Source organism: Zootoca vivipara, chromosome 6 (genome assembly GCF_965207765.1).
Source record: "Zootoca vivipara chromosome 6, rZooViv2.hap1.1, whole genome shotgun sequence".
NCBI lineage: Eukaryota > Metazoa > Chordata > Lepidosauria > Squamata > Lacertidae > Zootoca > Zootoca vivipara.
The window spans coordinates 52,370,252-52,386,261 of record NC_142589.1 but is presented as its reverse complement, the minus strand read 5'-3'; the positions used below and the strand labels follow the sequence as shown (position 1 = coordinate 52,386,261).

The 16,010-nt window shown below is 48.1% G+C and overlaps 3 protein-coding genes across 4 annotated transcripts; all 3 read right to left on the bottom strand.

Moving 5' to 3' along the window:
• Nucleotides 1-774: 774 nt before the first annotated feature.
• On the bottom strand, nucleotides 775-10,492 carry RRAGC (Ras related GTP binding C). 2 transcript variants are annotated; one of them, XM_088672152.1, is made up of 7 exons: nucleotides 10,048-10,492; nucleotides 9,121-9,324; nucleotides 8,365-8,564; nucleotides 6,562-6,676; nucleotides 4,359-4,501; nucleotides 3,179-3,399; nucleotides 775-2,090 (listed from the first exon to the last, which is right to left on the bottom strand). In XM_088672152.1, exons 1-7 carry the CDS (start codon nucleotides 10,429-10,431, stop codon nucleotides 1,939-1,941), a joined length of 1,419 nt encoding a protein of 472 aa, XP_088528278.1. In that variant the 5' UTR covers nucleotides 10,432-10,492; the 3' UTR covers nucleotides 775-1,938. The 2 variants fall into 2 exon arrangements, with proteins under 2 accessions (XP_088528278.1, XP_034974652.3); XM_035118761.3 differs by having other exon boundaries at nucleotides 3,251-3,399; nucleotides 10,048-10,483.
• A 1,207-nt stretch (nucleotides 10,493-11,699) lies between these two features.
• Nucleotides 11,700-13,745, bottom strand: MYCBP (MYC binding protein). The gene is made up of 5 exons (XM_035119564.3): nucleotides 13,716-13,745; nucleotides 13,533-13,605; nucleotides 13,202-13,250; nucleotides 12,663-12,792; nucleotides 11,700-11,785 (listed from the first exon to the last, which is right to left on the bottom strand). Exons 1-5 carry the CDS (start codon nucleotides 13,728-13,730, stop codon nucleotides 11,744-11,746), a joined length of 309 nt encoding a protein of 102 aa, XP_034975455.1. The 5' UTR covers nucleotides 13,731-13,745; the 3' UTR covers nucleotides 11,700-11,743.
• Nucleotides 13,746-14,139: 394 nt separating this feature from the next.
• Nucleotides 14,140-15,682, bottom strand: GJA9 (gap junction protein alpha 9). The gene has a single exon (XM_035118762.3). It carries the CDS (start codon nucleotides 15,466-15,468, stop codon nucleotides 14,140-14,142), a length of 1,329 nt encoding a protein of 442 aa, XP_034974653.3. The 5' UTR covers nucleotides 15,469-15,682.
• Nucleotides 15,683-16,010: the final 328 nt, after the last annotated feature.

Genomic DNA, 16,010 nt, shown 5'->3' with positions numbered 1-16,010 from the left:
TTTAGGAGAACAGAGCTTGCAGAAATGCTTAAGTGTTTGAGTGATTTCTATTCATAAATATATATATATATATACTTGCTTGGCTTTAAACACGTCTGTATAAAATAGTGTGCTATGGAGATAAACCTATCATGTGAACCACACAATCAGCCATCTGTGTGGCAGGCTCAGGACAGAGCAGAGTCCTTTCTTCCTTGCCACCTAATTCACTTGTTGCCAGCTTACTGGGGGGTTTTCTCGGGAAGGATCATGAAGGAGAGTACTATTAATCCTACTGGCCAAAGAGAAGCTTCATGCTTGCGAGTACCAAGCACAATCGAGGCAAAGCTCAGGGGATAGCTTACACTTCAGTAGTGAAGCAGACAGACCTGGGTCTGATCAAGCAAGGCCTCTAAATTCACTTACTCCTGATCAGCACCACATCTCCTGCCTTTCCGCCGACTTCTTTGAGGAAAGACTTCCAAGCTCTGAAAACACCAAAAACTGTTCAGAAAACCACTGTACTCTCTATAGAGTTCAAATTTCAAAACATCCAGAGTGTGGTTGAAGTGACACAGTATTAATGGGGGAACAACTGATTGCCACCATTTTTTTGGCATGGGGCACACTTGCAAGTGTTGCAAAGCAGAAGGCATAGCTTCTGCAGGGCATCCGTCGGCAGCTACAACTACCCAATTAATTCATCAGGAATAGCGTACGGACCTGCAATGACCTGTCCATGCATGGGCACCAAAACCAACAATTCACACATGCACTTAACTGAGAAAACAGCTGTCAAGATAAAATGCATTTTATTAATGCGGACTACTGAGACGTGAATCCCACAAGAGCCACCCGCCTCCCGAACAGTGCAAGGACACAGTCGGCTGCCGGCAACACCAGCCACCCTGTTAAAACGTTGGCGCGTCCACATTGACATCTGAGGAGAGAAAAGGTTCCATGGCTTGGGAATACACAAGCGTTGTCTGATGTGCACGAGGCCACAAAGGGAAGTCCACACACGAGTTGGAAGGGAGCTTCCATCCAATGGAATATGTGCAGAATATGGAGTTCAGGGAGGCCTTTGTATCTTCCTGACCTTGAGGTAAAGGCACTTCCTTGCCTGGTGAGCAGCTACAGAGAATTCTAGCAACCAGAGTTCAGTTGCACACCATATTTTACAAAAACTAACCTGTTATGCAATTGAAGCATAGCTTCAAAAAATGGGAAAACGCACTTAAATCCAAACACATTAGCCACAACTGGGCAGAATTTGAATCGTTTACTACAAAAAGCATCTTCAAGGACAAGTACAGGAACTGCTGCAGCAAATTGTTAAGTGGCCTGCCAACAAGCTTGAGAATGCAAGACGAGCATATTCTAAACCACTTTCGAGCGACGAAGTTAAGGTTGCCGATTCTTGCCTTTTATCCTGTTCTCCAATAAAAAGAGAGCTTTGCACTCAGTGGGTCTGCAGAGGGAAATGGCACCACTTGGCATCACATTCATTTCACAGAAGATGGAATTTTTTTAAGGGGTTAACCGCAATATGATATTATAAAACTCAAAGGATGGAATGTTTGAAATTGCGCTAAACTAAACAACAAGCTGTCATGTTTGAGTTTATGAACGCCAATTTCTTTGAAACGCAAATGCACTAACACTACGCATGTTAAAAAAAACCACAAGGAATGCAGAGTGTCAAATCAACTCAGTTCCGGAATCATCCACGCCTTGTTTTGTATCAAGGGAGGTGTCGAAGCGGGGGAGGAAGCAGGCCCACTTCCAGGCCATTTCAGTTGTGCCACGCCTGCCACGATTGCAGCTCCACAAGGCAAAGTCCCGTCTCTTCCAGAATGCACACACAGGAATGTATGGAGCCAGTTCTCTGTGCTGTCCATCCCCAACACACAGACACGGAGCAGGGAACACTTGGCCACCCGCCTTGGGTCCCCTCCGCTAGACGACATTTCTAGGAGTGCCGTTATGAGTCACTGCTTTTAGACCAGGGATGTTTGCTTGATGGTTGCAGGATCGGTGGGAGGAAATGCCCACTTCAAAGACCTCGTGGATGGCCTTGCGGAAGCAGTGGAAATTGTAGTCTATTAAACCTGGGAGAGCAAGAGAAACAAACCACAGGTGACATTCATTCTGTGTGTAAACCCTTGACCCAGCTCTGTTCTGCGCAGCAGCAGACAGAAGTTCTACAGCTGCATCACAGTTTCTGCCAAACACATTCCAAAACACAGTTGACTAAACATGCCCATTCTTGTTTTAACATGCCTGAAAGTATCCAGGCATGTTAGAAAGGGGCCCTGCTCTTCCAGCATCTCAGACTGCCTATCTGGTCGAGACACAAATAGCTACAACAACACAAAACACAACCCAGGAGGATGAGCAACTTTACATGCTCAGGCAGACACTCGCACTGCTTCAGGGTTTGGATGCAAGCAGCAGAGATTGCATGGCAAATAAATATTCAGTTGGATGGAAGCCCAAACCCGAGCCTCTTTAGTAAGAATAACTGGGACAGGATAAATGTAGAAATGGGCCCTTGATCTGCAACACGGTTTTAGAAGCAGGGAAGCCATCCAAAATGGATTTTGGAGTCAGCCAGCCTGGAAAATGATTGAATATAGGTTGAGTCTAGGGCAGAGTATGTGACTCCAGAGGCCCTGGAGCACTAGGCAGAGATGAGGAGGGCAGCACTAAGGAGGGCATCAAATCGCACAAGCTATTTGATGCAAGGGCCACACACACACAAAAACAGCCTCCAATAGAGTTTTACACTGCACTGAAAACACATCATGCAGAAGGAACTTTTCCATAAGGAGGCTCTCAGCACCCTCCCAGGCTTGCTGCCCTTTGCTTGAATCTTTGCAGCCCTTTTCCCCTTCTTCCAGGCTGGCACCACAAGCCCAGGCACACACTGCTCAGCTCCCACTTGAGGACCGACACCATGAAACTTTTGCCTGTGCACCTTATGATAGATTGTTTAGTTGTTTGTTGATTCTGCTTATATAATTTTGTATATTGTTTCTCTTTATTTTTATTTCCTTGCACCCCACTCTAGGCTATAAATACTGTAAATAAACAAATAAGGCTGCAGAAGACTAATGAGAAGGTATGAAAACTTGCCCAAAGGGGATTTTGGCGAGTGCAGCTCACAGAGGATCAACTCTTCACAAATTGCAATTACCAGATTTGTGCGACCCCATAGAAGCTGGAGCCCAGGCACTCAATGGAGGGACACACCAATCTTCTTCCTCACCTTTGCGTTCAAAGCTTTCTTCTCTAAGGATGCACACCAAGGCCAGAAACTTGGTCACTTCTTTTAAATACAGCACAGTTGTGTTGTTGAGCTTGATGATGGCCATGGACTCCTTGTCGTAGGCACTGCCACTCCCATCCTCCTTGAGCCTACGATTGTTTGAGACAGAAGGGACTATTCAGGGCACACAATTGGCTAAGGACTCTGAGACAGCATTTTAACAATAATTGAATACTGGGCTGAGGCATTAAGCAGCAATGAGGATTGTGAGAATCTTGTGGACACCATTTATCTTGAGTTCAGCAAAGCATTTTAACAATGTACCATGATATTCTGATGAAGAAGCTAGCTAAATGCAGGACTGAAGATTCATAGCTGAGGGATTCGCAGCTGGTTGTAAAACTAGCCAAAAATAAAATGCTCACCAACAGCTCCTCATCAAACTAGAGAGAGGTTTTGGAATGGGGTAGTGCAGGCCCCTACCCTGGGTCTGGTCCTCTCCACTGAATTAGATGGAGGGTGAAAGGAATCCTGATCAGATTTGCAAACTATACAAGACTGGGAAGACAGCTAACACCTCCAAAGGCAAGAAGGAAATTCAAAGCAACCTTGATAAAAAGGGCCAAAACAAAACGAAGTTCAACTAGGGGGGGGGTATATTTAGGCAAATAAGATGCACAGGCATGGGACTGGGGTGTGGGTGTGGAATAGTAGGTTTAGCAATAGTACGGAAAAGAGTTGGAGCTGATTGTAAGATGCATAATGTAAATGGGCAGCATACAAAAGGTTTTCCTCATTATTCAGTACAAATGAACATATTAAAATGTCTCAGTATCATAAATACATAAAAATATTTACACATGAATCCATCCAAACACCTTCCTACTTTACATCACTCGCTCAAAACAGACACTGCACTTTCTAGTACCCCTCCTTACTAGCAACAAAATCATACAGAAAATGTATTTTAGTTTCATACCCAATATTCCAAAAGCCCGGACTTCCTTGATGCTAGGTTTTCATTTTCTCATGACATTCGAGAACAGATTTCCCTCTAAGCTACTTTAAGATTCTCTGAAATGCCATAGAAGCACCACATGGTACTTACCCATATATACAAGAAACATCAATGACTACATCTATCATGTCGCAACAGAGCTCGTATGACTGCATATCTACAGGCGAACTATCCGTTGCAATATAGATCTTGCTGACGACATCGAAGAGAAAAGCTTTTTCAATACCAGAATTCTTAAAGAAGAAAAAACAAGTTAAAATGGTTGTCTCACATACTGAACTATTTGTCAGCTTACTGGCGACTCTTGTTTTACTTTTTTACTGAAGGCAGATGGTCAGACACGAAGGGGCTTTTCATCCCCACTCTAAGAACGCAAGTAAGAAGAGCTAAGCTGCTGGATCAGGCCCAAATCTGGCCCAGCATCCTGTTCTCCACAGTGGTTAACTAGATGCCCCAATGGGAAGCCCAATAATAATAATAATAATAATTTATTATTTATACCCCGCCCATCTGGCCGGGTTCCCCCAGCCACTCTGGGCGGCTTCCAAAAAAACAGAAATTCTAAAATATAGAAATCCATCAAACATTAAAAGCTTCCCTAAACAGGGCTGCCTTGAGATGCCTTCTAAAGGTCTGGTAATTGTTCTCTTTGACCTCTAGTCAGGTAGGACCCGAGTGCAAGAGCAGCAACACTCTTCCCACTTGAGATTCTCAGCAACTGGCTTCCAGAGGCAAACTACCTCCAATGGTGGAGGCAGAGCACAGACACCCAGAAATTTGTCTGATCTCCTTTCAAAGCCACCCAAGCAGCCATCACTATCTCTTGCAGGAAATGAAGATGGTGGCCTCACATTAGCCAAACCTACCTCAAAGACACCACCACCAGTGTTTCAAATAGCACACTGTGCCAGTTGCAAAACTGACAGCCATACCACCAGTTTGATTTGAAGGCACCTAAAACAACTAAACACGCTCAGAAGGTAATAAATAACTGGATATCTTTTTTCTAAAGCGACAAGCAAGTCTCTCTAGTAGTGGATTCTGCCTTGTCCACATTTGCTGCCATCTCCAAAGATATCAGTCAACTATTTAGGAAAACGTCTGTGCGCTTTAGGAGGCTACTAAATCCCGCCAAGCCTATTATGCTGCACAAGCGCTTGCTTTATTTTGCTGGTGTTTTATTATACGCAGTTGGGGGGAGGTGTACATAGGTTGGATAAAAACTTGCCTTTTTACACAGAAGTTGATAGTTGTACTAGACCAGGCTTCCTCAACCTCGATCCTCCAGATGTTTTGAGACTACAATTCCCATCATCCCTGACCACTGGTCCTGCTAGCTAGGGATCATGGGAGTTGTAGGCCAAAAACATCTGGAGGGCCGAGGTTAAGGATGCCTGTACTAGAATCTTGTTTAAAAAATATAAAGTGCAAAGGTGGAAGCTTAAATCTTAAGGGGACGTAAATATTTTTCTTGCTGATTAAAATGTCTGATTAAAAATGCTGATTAAAAAACGCAAATATTCTGTCTATGGAGGATATAAGCCAGTCATAGGAAAACTCGGCCCTCCAGATGTTTTGGGACTACAACTCCCATCATCCCTACCTAACAGGACCAGTCGTCAGGGAATTGTAGTCCCAAAACAACTGGAGGGCCAAGTTTGCCTATGCCTGATATAAGCCTATAGAGCAGGCATCCCCAAACTGCGGCCCTCCAGATGTTTTGGCCTACAACTCCCATGATCCCTAGCTAACAGGACCAGTGGTCGGGGAAGATGGGAATTGTAGTCCAAAACCTCTGGAGGGCCGAAGTTTGGGGATGCCTGCTATAGAGCCTCCAAACCACCTTCAAAATCTCCTTGGAGAGAGCATCTCATCCTCTAAGATGCAATTGGACATCTCGCCACTGGCTAGAGCTGAAGAGACAGGCTATTTGCTCACAAGAGCCCCAACTGAGCACAAGCTGCTATTGCAGGTGCTGTAATGAAGAAGTCTAGCATAGATCATGGTTTGAGAGCTCCCCATCTGCTGGAGCCCACAGAGAACTACACACGTTTTAGAAGCAAAAGCCTGTAATTCCAAGTTCTAACCAAATATGCCAGTTACTCATTATTTCTTAGCAATATGCCTTCCAAATGAGAGCTTCTAAGCAAGTTCATATGCTTACCGACCCAACAAAGCATTACTGCAACATTTAAAAACAAATCATTGCATTCATTCCCTAATCTTCACTAAACATTCCCAGGGCAGGGTACAAAAGCATGACAATTAAAGTACATGTACAACACCTACTTACCGATATAAAGATATTTAGCAGGTTTTCCAAAGTGGGCAACTGTGGAATGAGCTTCTGTACCACCTTACTGAAGGCTTCAAATATAGAATGATCATAGATGCTGGTCAAATAAAAACTACAAAGCAGAACACTGTTATTAGCTATCAGAACAGTTTCAGGTTTAATTAGCTGCTTTGCCATACTGAAAGCAAAACTGAAGCATCAAAGGAGGCCCACACTGAAGAGCTTCAAAGACATTGAACATACTCTGGAAATTCTTATTTTTCTCTTTGTTCCCCTCAGTGATGAGATCATGGCTTCCAAAGAGACCATTTAAGGTAAAGACTAATTTGCATCTCAAAGAAACCGTGAGGGGGGAGATAACAAAGAGCAAAAGCAGTTTAAATATTTTTGCAATCTCTCCTTATTGCACACAATAAGGAGCAACCCTTTTTAAAAACATTTCTCTTTAAATATAGTCTATAATCAAGGGGCCAGACATACCTCAGGGGGGAGGGAATGCTGCAGGGCCACTACTGGAAAGAGCCTTCCCCCATAGGGCCTCATCTGCAGATCTCATGGCCTGGACAGGTCTACACATGAGAGTGGGTGTTCTCGTAGATATTTAGGGCCCAAGCCATCAAGGGCTTTAAACCTAAGTGTGAGCACCATATTTAGGCCCAGAACACAATCTGAAGACAATGCTAACTTTTGTAAAATTGGAATTCGATGCGCTTGACCTACTACCTTATCAGCACCCTAGCTAAATACATTTTGCACAAATTGTAATTTCCATGTCTGGTGAAACTGAACGTACACTTTTTAAGAAGATGCCAACAATAATCAACAGAGACTAATGATTTTTAAACCCAACTACTCACAAAACCCACAAATGATTAGTACCATCTTGGAATACATATTCCTCCTTTTTGTATGGAAGAGAAAATACCTCTTCTAACATTATGCAAATCCCCCCTCCCTTCAGAACTACCTCTTTATTCATGTGTAGATTAAGAGTCATATTAGTCAAGTAACATATGACTCCTTCTTGACCAACAGACTCCCTATTGGTCTTAGCTGCTCAGAGCCAGTATTTGCATGCAGGGGAAGTCCCTAACTCACTGAGGATTTGAGACCCATAGGCTACCCTCACTTGGTTTAGCCAACCAGTTAAAAGTTGTTCCTGGGATGTGGCTGCTGTTGCATGCTGAGAGCTTCTAGGAGCCACAGGTGAGAGCTGGGTGCAGGATGAGGACCAAAGGTGTACAAACTACCCCAGAAGGAGCATGACATGCACCGCACCAGAGGTACTACCCCTCCCCTAACACCACATAGACCCTGCATGTGCTGTAGAGGGAAGTGAGGGGCAGATGGGGCTCATCAACCTGGGAAGGTAGCCCATCTAGGAGAAGGAAAATTCTGATCTTAAACCTCCGCTGCCTTGAAGGAGAAGAAAAATCTAAGGAATAAACGCTACATAAATCCAAAGTGGAGTTAGATGACGCCTTGCAACTCCTGCACCCAAGCTGGTGTCAAACATACTGTTCTGCTTTTCTTTGGTCAACATCAGCAAGGTGGGTGGGGGGTCAGGGTCCTGTCGCCTGTGCAGCCCACCACCTCCATACACACTGCCCAAGCTTGCACAGTGGTTTGACTTCATCCCCGTAGGCGCACTTCATTGTCTCTCAAGACAAGCAGATGCCAACAACAACAACAACTGATTATTCAGGTGATGGTCCCAGCATTAAACAAGCCCTAAAAATACAGCTTCTCCAGATTTGGTCTCAAATGGGAGAAAATTGTGTCCAAATGAAGTCCACTTACCTAAGGTGAAGTTTTTCTAGCCCAGCATCGCCAAGATCATCATTGGCTCTCTGATGAATATCTCTTTGAGTTTCTATTTTATGATCATCTGACAAACCATCAACTTTATGAATAAAAACCTCAAAGTTCATTTCTGGATTAATTTTGTAAGCTTTTGAGACTGTAATGTGCAACCTGGTTAATGCTTCCATGTAGTCATCCTGTAAGCAAAATATAATACACATTCTTCAGTCATAATTAAATGTACAGGCCATACATTACTAAGAAATGTAGTGATGTCTGCTTGTTGATATTTACAATTTACAATTACTATAATAGAAACAGACCTTATGAGAATCCCAAGGATACTTCAGAATCAAAATAGTTCTATTCTTGACCAGATCTCATCCCAAAACCTAAAAATACTGTTACAGAAACTGTTAAATTCAACCACAAACTGGTCTCTAAATGCTGGATTGCTTGCTGGATTGCTGTCTTCTACCTTACTTAACACTGCCCAAATTACCCAGTAGTATTCCTATCTGATATGATAATGCCCCTACACAATGTCATTCCAGCCGTTAGCAGTATTTTAAAGGTTGTAATCTACTCTGAGCTGTGACCTGTTTAAAAGATAACAACAGATAGACTACAGCTACTTCAACACTTGATATTTATGTTCAGGATCATTACTTGCAACAGCCCCAATACTGTACATCCTCCCCACCACTCACAGAGCAACCTACTCTGCTCCCCAAAGTCAAGCTTCATAATGACCTGTGCATCAATAACATAGATGAGGGCTCCAGTTCCCCTGAAGATCATCTCATAATCAAACGTTGGATCAAAAAAATCCATTTGTCCAGGAAAATCCCATATTTGGAAGTTCACAAAGGAGCTATTTGAAATATCATCTTTATAGATTTTGTTGGTACTCTCCAAGAATAAGGTTTCATTAGGAGACATTTTGTGGAACACCACCTGTTTGCAATAGAGAGCATACAACCATTATTTACTTTTTTGCTGTTTTACATTTCTATCCTTCCTTCCACTTCCTTGTTCTCTCCTCCACCCATCCATTTTATCTCCAAACCAACAAGAGGCACAACTCCCCCCTTCTCAGTGAGGATGAGGACTGAGAACCTGAAGCTGCATCTTTCTCCCAAATCTCTTGCCCGAACTGCCAACTATGATGCTACCATGAGGAGGAGCAAGTAAAGAAATGTCAGGCCTGTAGACATCTTGATGTGGAATGACAGGTTGAACGGTGGAGTATTAGGGTAAGAACTTACCTTGTTCCTCTTGAGCAGGAAGAGAAGATAAATCTTGCTTATACCCCTGCAGCCTCCCTCCACCCCATTAGTCCCCCTGCCCTCCCCAATAATGAGTGACTATTATTATTGTTAATAATAATACACCCAATTATATCCCACCATTCTTCTAAAGATTTCAAGGTGGTGCATATGATTCCCCCTCCCCATTTTATCTCAACAACAACCCTGTGAGGTAGGTTGCGCTGAGTGACAATGACTGGCCCCGCAAGATCACTCAGGGAGTTTGAACCCTGGTTTCCTCTCAGGTCTTAGTCCGACCCTAAACTTCGACCTCCTCCCTCGTCGCCAGGGCGCTCGCTGTCCCGAAGCCCCCGCGATGCTCCAGACACGACCCCACGCCAGGGAGGAGGGGGCGGGAGGCCCCGCGCACCTTCTGGATTGACGATTTCCCGCTGCGGCGCAGCCCCATAAGCAAGATCCGAGGCTGCTTGGAGGAGTCGCCGCCCGCTCCGCCGCCCGAGCCGAGCCCGCAGTTGCTGCCCCCGCCGCCTCCTACGCCGCCGCTCCCGCCAGGCCCCCCGATGATGCCTCCGCCGCTGCCGCCGCCCAGCTCGGCCCCGCCATCGATGTCCTCTTCGTCATCCTCCTCCTCGTCGTCGTCCTCTGCGCCGTAGCCAAAGTCCTTCGGGAAGGAATCTCCCGCCGCTGTTGCTGCTGCTGCCGCCGCCCCGAGGCTCCCGCCGGGCAGAGCCCCCGACGCTGGCTCCTCGACCGCACCAGGACCCGCCGCCGCCCCGAATTGCAGGGCCGCCATCACGAGCTGCCAAAGGCGCCCCCCACTCCGACAGCTCCTGAGCCCGCCCCAACCTCCCAACACCTCGCGAACCGATTGGCCTGGAGGAGCAAGAGGCATTCCCATTGGCCGAAAATGAGACGGCAGCGCGGCGCGTGACCGGAGGGGGGCGCGCGGGGGCCGTGCTTTCAGCTACCTGTCCGGTAAGGAAGGGGCGCCCTTTGATGACATCCGATAGCAGGCCCCGCCTCGCCCAATGGCGCGTCTTCTTCTTCTTCTAGTACCACCCCCACCTGGGATCCGCCTTCCGGGCGACTTCCTGGTTTTGTCAAGGGAGCAGAAACAGCGGCGGCCTTCAGTGTTGTGTCACCTGCGGCGGCAGCAGCTAATTCATCGAACGTTTAGGACAGGCATCCCCAAACTGCGGCCCTCCAGATGTTTTGGCCAACAACTCCCATGATCCCTAGCTAACAGGACCAGTGGTCGGGGAAGATGGGAATTGTAGTCCAAAACTTCTGGAGAGCTGAAGTTTGGGGATGCCTGGTTTAGGATGTCCTTGTTTCAGCGTCGCGAACAAACCTGGAATCACATGGAAGCGGTGGCGGTGGGGGGGGGGGTTGGCCTCCACCCATTCAAAAGCTCTCCTGAAAAAGTGTGCTACGGCCGTGAAAGCTAATAAACTGACACCCCCAAGCCCTCCACTCCTTTCCCTTTTCCACGGACTCACTAAAACAGCATGACCAGGAATTTTCTATGGAGGAATAGCTGAAACTTCCAGCATCCCACATATTGATTCTTTCACTGGCCAAAAAGAATTAAGGTTACAATTCTAAGCACTCTTAATTGGGAATTGCAGGAGGATCTTGGGTTGGCTGCTCCTGTTCTAAGGGAAGTTAGCTTTCCCCTAGGAATTTTAAGTGGCATTCAAGTCCAAGTCATTCGAAGTTTTTAAAAAGAGGTTGGATGACTATCTGTCATGGATGTTTGTTGAGATTCCTGCATTGCAGGGGGTTGGACTAGATGACCCTCGGCGTCTCTTCCAACCCGACAGTTCTATGACTCACCACACCACTGTCTGTACCCTTATTTGTCTTTCATAAAAACTTTCAGCCCTCCAATGAAAAAAATAGAAATATTGTCCCGCTGTATAATGGATCCACTTTTAAACAGTGCTTTTCTATTTAATGTTCTCTATTTTTTTTCAAGACAAGGTATTGAAAGATAATAGTCACCATGTTTACAAAAGCATATGAAGGAGACTTATTACTGCAAGAGTCAGGAACACTAGATTTGTGTGCTTCAGGGTCTTTTATTCAAGTAATACAAAAGGGACTTATTCCTTCTTCTCTTCCTGAGGTGGTTCATACTGAGCGAGCTGCAAAGAGAAACACCCTGATTAAGTCTCAGATCATTTAGGTGGGTTCCCAAAATTATGTTCCCAAAATTATGTTGTGTCAAAAAAAGTATGCTATGGGTTGACACTCTTGTTAGTGTGGATACATTAGCAGTGCATAATAGCCCTTTGGCTGGCTTGCCAAACAAGTTACTAAGCTACCTTTATAAAGAAATTGTGATTTTAAAAGTATAAATCTGATTGAGTTTTGTGTCAGTTGCTAGAACTTCAACACAATGACAATAAAGATTACATTGTGAATAAGGGGACAATAAAAATGTACATTGGGAACAAGGGAACAATAAAGATCTACATTGGGAACAAGGGTGGAAGGAGACCAGCAGCACCTCTTATTTGCCAAGAAGCTGCTGCAGAGGTGGCACTAGGGTTGCCAGACTCAACAGAGGACAGGACTTCTGTGCCTTTAATTGACCTGCTCTCTTTTGAGTCTGGAAACCTTAAAGAGAAACCAGCAGACCCTTTGTTTAATTTCCAAGCAAAGGGTCTGCTGGTTTCTCTTTAAGGTTTCCAGACTCAAAAGAGAGCAGGACAATTAAAGGCACAGAAATCCTGTCCTCTATTGAGTCTGGCAACCCTAGGTGGCACTGGGGAGGGCTGCCAAGAAGACAGCAGATCTAGCCTCCAAGGAGCATGGAGCAGCTGTGAATGGTATCACATTGATGGTGGTGGCGGCAGCAGCAGCAAACAATGCATTTACTGGAGGCTGGATCTGCTACCCCTGTGGATCCTGCTGCCTGAGGTGGTCACTTCACCTTGCCTCATGGGTGAGGTGGCCCCAGGTCAGCAGCAGGAAACTGCCTGGATGAGCTTTACACTCCACAAACACTGAACACTTTACCTTTGCTTTTAGCTTCTTATTTTCTTCCAACATGGCTTCATACTTCTCTTTCATCTCTGCCACTTCCAAGCGAAGGGCTTCCACTTCAGGATTTTCTGGAGCAGTAGCTCCTAAGTGATGTTTCATAAAGCTTTTAACCAAAAGTTAAGTTATTTGCTTGCTTGGATGATACCTCACTGTGCAACTGATGAGCTGCAGCCTGAGCTACTCACCAAATTCTAAACTATGCCAGTTAACTCAGGTGCTGCCATCTGTCTGCACATCTACTTTCGTTTTTAGGCTTTCAGCCCACCAAAGTCAGGTTTACTCCTGAAAATAGTGAGTCCTACTGAGCTGCAAGGAGCCCTTTAGGGAGCCTCGTAATTGGGTCCACAGCACTTTATCCTATAGAACCAGAAAATGCAACGGGGGCAGGACTCAGGGCTAGCTCAGGGCTGTACTGAGCTACTGCGAGAATTCATTTCCCTAGCTTGACAGGGCTCCCCTCTCCCCTCCATTATTCTCATCCCCATCAAGTAGGCCAGACAAGTGAAGGATACTCCAAGGCACAGCTGGGTTTCTCGGGTTCTTCGTATAAGGCCACCAGGACTGCAGAAGGAGAGAAGGGAGAGAGGGATGAAAGGAAAGAGGAGGCTGAGTGGCTCGCTTTGCCCCGCTGCACCCTGAGTACATAGGCAACAGCTGCCTTATACTGAGCCAGACCACTCGTAAATCTAGCACAGCATAGTGCGCACTGACTGGCAGTGGCAACTCTCCAGCGTTCCAGGCAAGACTGGAGCTGGGACCTTCTGCATGCCAGGCAGGCGCTCTGCCTACTGAGGTACGTCCCTGCACTCCTCCTCCTCTTCGTCTTCCTCCTGCCCGGCTTACCTTTGGTGAGGCTGTCCATGACGCCGGACTTCTCCAGGTAGCGGCGGAACTGCTCCCTCTTGGAGTCGGCGGCCTGTAAGGGAGTGAATGAGGGAGTCAGGGGCTTGAGGGGGCTCCCGCGCTCCCCCGCCCACCCCTCCTTCCATCTCTCCCTCCCTCTTTCCCTCTCCGCGGGCGCCCCACCTTGTAATTCGCCATGGGGTCCGCCGCCTGAGCCGGAAGTAAGACTGCGCGTGCGCTTCGCACCCTTTGTAAGCGACGCGGCGTCCGCGCGTCGCCATGGAGACCGACGCTCCTCTTGCCGACGCCATCATAGACTTAGACTTGTAGACGTACACGCTCCACGTTCACTAGGTCTTCGCTGCCCCCGGGGCTTCTCGCACGTTGTCCTGGAGGCGGCGCCCGCCACGGGAGAACAAGGGTGTATGGAGGCGAAGGTCGAAAGCGGCCGAGGAGATCCCCTCTCCCCGCAGAGACAACAGGAGAGCAAGAGGGCACTCTATTTTTCCTACCTCTATGGCTGTGCTGCCTCTCCCCGCAGATCCCGCCCCTCCCTGGAGGGGGAAGACGAAGGCCCGAAGGCGGCCCCGCCCTCCAGGAGCAGCGCTCAGACGCGGAGGTCCGTGGGCGCCCGCCTGTGGCTGCCCCCGCAGGCCGAGGCCTCCTTCCGGGGCGGGGGGAGTCCTGGACCGCCGCTCCTGCCGCTCCTCCTTGCCCTGCCGCCACCGCCCTTGCAGGAAGCCGAGTCTCCCGACTGGCTCCCCTCGGCGGAGGCGCGAGTCCGGCCGTGACCGGGCTGGAAGCTCCCTTCCTGGGGGCTCTGCTGTCCCCGCTCGCTGCCGGTGCTGGAGGGCGGGGAGTCGGCCGTGCTCGGCGCCGCCGTGGCCGAGGAGACGGCGCTGCCCGATTCCCCGCCGCTGCAGGAGCCGCGCCGGGCACCGTTCGCGGGCGGCGGCGAGCGGGACGAGGAAGAGGAGCCGGCCATCGCTTGGGCTGCGTCGACGCCGGGGCCGCTCTCCTTGGTGCTGCTGCTGCTGCTGCTCCGCGTCGGGCTGCGAGGGCCGGGCGGCGGGTGGGCTTCATCGGCTGCGGGTGGTGGGCCCTGGGCGAGGCGGTCGTCCGGGCGGGGTCCCCAGGGCGGGGGGTTTGGGTGCTGGCCCAGCAGGGCGGAGCGCGGGCTGCCCCCGAGGGCCGAGGGCGAAGCGCCGCAGGAGCCCGCTCGGCAGCGCTTGCAGGCCAGGTGGGCGACTTCCAGGCCGTTGAGGGCGAGCGACACGACGGCGATGGCTTGCATGAAGAGCAGGAAAATGGTCTTCTCGGTGGGCCGGGAGACGAAGCAGTCGACCACGTTGGGGCACGGCGGCCGCCGGCACTGGTAGAGTGGCTCCAGCTGGAAGCCATAGAGCAGGTACTGGCCCATCATGAAGGCTACCTCCAGGGCAGAGCGCATTAGGATATGGACCAGGTAGGTGCACATCAGCGAGCCCCTCAAGGGCGCTTTGCTCAGGCGCTTCTGCTCCAGCTGCCGCAGCTCCTTCTCCAATCTCCTCCGGTCCTCCGCCTTCTCTGGGGCTGTCCCCTCCAGCTCAGCCCTCACCTGGGCCTTCTTCTTCTGCCGCTCCTTCTCCAGGGTCCTCAGCCTGTACAAGGCGTGGCCCATGTAGACCAAGGAGGGCGAAGAGACAAATATCACCTGCAGGACCCAGTACCTGATGAGGGAAATGGGAAAGGCCTGGTCATAGCAGACATTCCTGCAGCCGGGCTGCTCCGTGTTGCAAATGAAGTCTGCTTGCTCATCATCCCACACGTCTTCAGCAGCCACGCCAAGGACCAGCATCCGGAAGATAAAGAGGATGGTCAGCCAGATCTTGCCAATCGTGGTAGAATGGATGTGGACTTCCTCCAAAATCCCGCCCAGGAAATTCCAGTCTCCCATGGCTATGCCGCCATTCTGACCCTAGAAGCCAAAGCAGAAGAAGAAATGGAAAATGGTCATGTTTGGCGGGCACATGTTGAAAATGACAAAGGCAAAGTTGTCCCTCATCAACCAACTCCAGATGAACCTCTTCCGTCTAATCTGTATGCCTGATACTCCAGACAGTCAGGTCTAAATAAATTGTTGGGGTCTATAAAAAGGATAAAAACGTATACCCACCCATTTTCTTATACCATGCATATTTTTATACGCCACTATCATGTTTCTTCTTGCCTTTTCTTTAAAATGAAAAAGGCCCAAATGTTGCAATGATCCCCTTGGGAATTTTGGTTGCCTCTTTCCAACTCTATAAAATCCTTTTTGAGATGAGCAACCAGAACTGTACACAGTATTTCAAGTGTGTTTGCAGCACAGATTCGCATTACAACATGATATGGATAATTTATTTTCAATTCTTTCCTAATGATTCCAAACATGGAATTTATATTTTTCGCTGCTGCTGCACAGAGTCAACATCTTTTTAATTGACTATGACTCCGGGG